We start from the raw sequence: 4,106 nt of genomic DNA, 5'->3' as shown, positions 1-4,106 counted from the left end.
CAAAAAAAAAAAAAAAAAAAAAGATGGGGTCTCCACGCTGGAGTGTAGTGGTGTGATCATAGTTCATAACCTCCAACTCCTGGGCTCAAATGATCCTCCTGCCTCAGCCTCCTGAATGCCTGGGACTACAGGCACGTGCCACGACACTCAGCTAAATGATGCTCGTTTAACAGAGGAGAAAACAGACTCAGAGAATGGAATCACCATGCTGGGGTCACACAGCCAGTCTCCCGGGCTGGAAGTCAGCCAGTCTTCTGATTCCCATCCCGGGGCTCTGGGTTGAAGTTGTTTCCTGTGTGTGAGAAGAGACAGGAGACTAGGAGTTTCAGGGACAGCTGGCCCCTGGAAAGCTGGCAGGGACACAAAGGGGCAGGGCCTGGCCTGGGGACCCCTGTGTGGTAGCGTCAGAGCTTGGGTTAGCCTGGGACCCCTGTACAAGGCCTGTTCAGACGGAGGCCTGCACACTCGTGTTGGGAAGCGGGGTACGCATTTCTGTGTATGATTGTGGGGTGTGCCTGTGTGCTGGTATTTGCCTGCCTGGACAAGCCCCTGACTTGCTGAGACTTGCCAGGGAGCAGGGTGGAGGGGCCGCAGTAGCCCCTAGCATTTGAGACAGAGACAGAGCACAGCTAGTTTCCCAGTGTTTGAGACAGAGCACAGCTAGTTTCCCAGCGTCTGCAGGGGGTGTAGAGGGCAGATTGACCCAGGTCCCACATTGTTAGGTGACAGGGACCCGAGCCAGCCCCCGCCTGGCTTAGGCCTCTCTTCTTTTGGCCCCTGGCACAGTGCCATGCCCCGGGGGGCTGCCTCTTAAATGCCACCTTCTGGCCCACAGTGAAGCTGGCACTTTTTCTCGGTTGGCAGGGGAATGGGAGAAGAGGTGGGAGGTGACAGGTCCCTTCCCTGCTGCTGGGACACAGCTGCTGGGGCTGGGGCTGCAGCACGGAGAGCCTGGGTGGATCTAGAAAGCTCCTTCCTGTGGCTGGGGAGACCCTTGAATGGCACACAGAGGGAGCACGATGTTTCAGTTGGCCTCGGTCTGACATGGTTTGAGTGCAGCCCTGTCTGGAGGTGGGGACTAAATGGGAACGACCTCAGAGGCCTTTCCTGGACGGTGGGTCCATGGAAAACTTCCGAATCTGGAGGTCACTTTATTACAGATGAGGAAACTAAGACCTGGAGAGGGGCAGGATAGGCCCAAGGTCAGTCCAGGACTCTGCAGTTGTGGGACACCGGCTCTCTCTGCTGCCCCTCTGACCCGTGACCACAAGTGGCAGAGCCTGCCCTGCAGCCGTAACTAGTGTGTGCGGGCTGGGTTGAGGTCAGCAAGGTTGTTCTGGGCCTTCCAGCCCCACAGCATCCCTGGAATGGGGGGTGGAGGGAGGGCCAGGATCTGTGTCCTGTTGAGTGCATGTCCTGTGGGGGAACTGAGGTACCTCCCAGGGGAGAGAGAGACCTCGCGACCCTGTGGAGGCCCCTGCTTCTTGTCTAGGAGGAGCAGGCATAGGCGCAGCTGGGAATGGAAAGGAGGAGTGGCCATGCCCCCTGGCTCCCGAGGACGGACCCCCTGAGCTTCCCTGGTGTCCATGGCAACCTGCACTGAATGGCGGTGCTGGGGTGGCCGTTGCTGGGGAGACCGCAAACTCCTTTCATCCCCAGCTTAGCGGCAGCCTCCTTCCCTTGTGAATTGCAGGCACAATGGAAAGCCCTGTTGTGCGGGTGGAGTTTGTGGAAAGAGGTGAGATGTGGCCGGAAGGGCCCTGGCTCTGGCTCTGAGCACTGGGAAGGGAGGAGGAGCACCCAGTCGCAACACAGGCCACACCAGACCACACACAGAGATACACAGACACACCAAACACATCACGCAGAAACACGAACCCTCCTCATGGACACACTCAGATTCACGAAATGTACACAGCGTGACTCGCCCCACAGCCCACAGTCCCACACAGGCACAGGATGGTCCCCCACCAGACAGTCTCAGCACCATGATATACTCACATGCAGACACCCAACTCAGTTTCACACCTCATGGTGCACACCAACAAGGTGTGGGCCTTCATGCAGCCACCAGTCGGCCCACAGAGGGAGGCCAGATGCAAAAGCATGGAGTTGCAGACACCCGCCTGGGAGCCCAGGCACTCCCCACACACACAGATGCACACACACACAGAAACTTAGCCCTGATACCCACTGATGAGTCTGGCGCTCGCACCACAACATAGACCTGAACCACAGGTGCCACTTCTCCAGGGGTCACAGAAGGCCCAGCCACACCAAATTGTCCACATGTGCCCAGCACCCGTGCACAGACACATGCATCCATGCATAATACACAACATCTGGGGGTCACGGCTACCACACACAGACGTGGGCATTGCTCTCTACTGCCTTAGCTGGGTTTTTGTTCAAGTACTGGGTGGGCCTCAGCCACCGTCTAGGCAGAAACCCCCCACTTCCACCTCCCCTCCATGTCCTTGACTCGGGGAATCCCCAATAGCCATGGCCACCGGCTCTGTGAGTGAGGAGACTCCGCTCACAGGGTCTCCTGGGTACTTGGGGTGGGTGCAGGCCTGGAGGGCACTGTCCCTGCTGCTAGCCTGCCCTGTCCCCAAGGCCTGCGATCAGCATGAATGGGAATGGCTGCCCCTCCTGTTGGCCTCCTGTGGGCATGTGACCATGCATGGGTGGGAATGTGAGTGCCTTGTCCGGGCTGTAGCGGGTCAGGTGCTGGGAAGACAGACAGTGAGTGTGGGCTGGTGTCAGAGTCTGCTGGGCCCACTCTGCTTCTTCCCCCAATAGCTGCAGGAGGCCAGGGGGCCACCTAGGACCAGCAATTGCCTTCAGTGGGTAGAGAGGGCTCCATGGCTAGTGGGGGCAACCAGAGCTGGGCAGGCATGCTGCCTGTGCCCACAGGGATCTGAGGGCCAAGGGGCTGGAAGCTGCCTGGGGTTGGAGGAGGGCAGAGGTGGGGAAGGGCGGGGTGGCTGGGAGGGAGAGGTGGGGCTGAGAGGGCCTTCATAAGCCTGCGCTGTAGGAGGTGACACTGCACCTCTTCCACATTTGAATGCTGCGTGCATGGGGGTTTGCCTGGGTCGCCTGGGATGTGTGAACCTGCCTGTGTGCATCATGTAGGTGCATGTTTGTAAGCTCAGATATGCACGTGCGGATTGTCTGAGTGTACTTCCACATGCTTGTGCCATTAATTCATGATCTCAACAAATGTTTGCTGAGCCTGGGCTATGCCACACCACAACCACTGTTCTAATGCTCAGATACAATGAGAGACAAAAATCCAGACTTTCCTGAGCTCTGGCAGGGAGGGGTTGGGGAGACAGGGAGTGAATGTAACCATCGAAAACCACAGCAGGCTTAGTGTTCCAGGGGAGAGGCACATGGTGCACAGGGGGCCCCTGGGGTTACCCCGGGTGCAGCTTTGCACTTTGCATGCAGTCTGTGAGCCCACGTGCATGTGTCCATGCATGCCCAGTCTGAGTGTCCATGCACAGCTGCATCAGCCCCTGCACACAGGCAGTGCATCCTGGGCTTGCCCACCTGTGCCTGCTCCCCCTGGCCTGCAAGGCATTGTGGGTCTGGGCCCAGCCTGGCGCCCCCTGCAGAGTCCTGAGCCTGCCCTCGCGGGAGGCCCAGGACTCTCACTCAGAGCCCTTCCCTGCAGCTGGAGCAGGCTGTGCGGCTGGAGTCTGGGGAGCTGGAGACGCAGGAGCCCAGGGGGCTGGTACGGCAGAGCGTGGAGCTGCGGAGGCAGCTGCAGGAGGAGCAGGCCTCCTACCGGCGCAAGCTGCAGGCCTACCAGGAGGGCCAGCAGCGACAGGCCCAGCTAGTGCAGCGGCTGCAGGCCAAGGTCAGGGCCACCACTCCCGCTCCTGCCTCCCCGTGCTCACTTTGCCCTGCCTCCGCTCCCAGGCTAACCATTCGCTCCTGCCCATTCCCAGATTCTCCAGTACAAGAAGAGGTGCTCGGAGCTGGAACAACAGCTGCTGGAGAGATCGGGAGAGCTGGAGCAGCAGCGGCTGAGCGTGGGTACCAGGGTGTGGCAGGGGCAGGGGTAGGGGCATGGGCGGGAGCAGGGGCAGGGGCAGGGG

At 59.7% G+C, this 4,106-nt stretch overlaps 1 protein-coding gene across 1 annotated transcript in view; it reads left to right on the top strand.

The window, feature by feature from the left end:
• CROCC (ciliary rootlet coiled-coil, rootletin) overlaps window positions 1–4,106 on the top strand; it is a 54,477-nt gene that overhangs the window by 21,989 nt on the left and 28,382 nt on the right. The window contains exons 4-5 of the mRNA XM_021715340.1: window positions 3,680–3,865; window positions 3,957–4,054. Coding sequence (XP_021571015.1) covers window positions 3,680–3,865; window positions 3,957–4,054 — 284 coding nt within the window. The remainder of the gene's footprint in view (window positions 1–3,679; window positions 3,866–3,956; window positions 4,055–4,106) is intronic.

The sequence above is a fragment of the Carlito syrichta genome, unplaced genomic scaffold, assembly GCF_000164805.1.
Source record: "Carlito syrichta isolate Samal-C Ts95f unplaced genomic scaffold, Tarsius_syrichta-2.0.1 Scaffold307017, whole genome shotgun sequence".
NCBI classification, from domain to species: Eukaryota; Metazoa; Chordata; class Mammalia; order Primates; family Tarsiidae; genus Carlito; species Carlito syrichta.
This window is presented reverse-complemented; position numbering and strand designations above follow the sequence as displayed.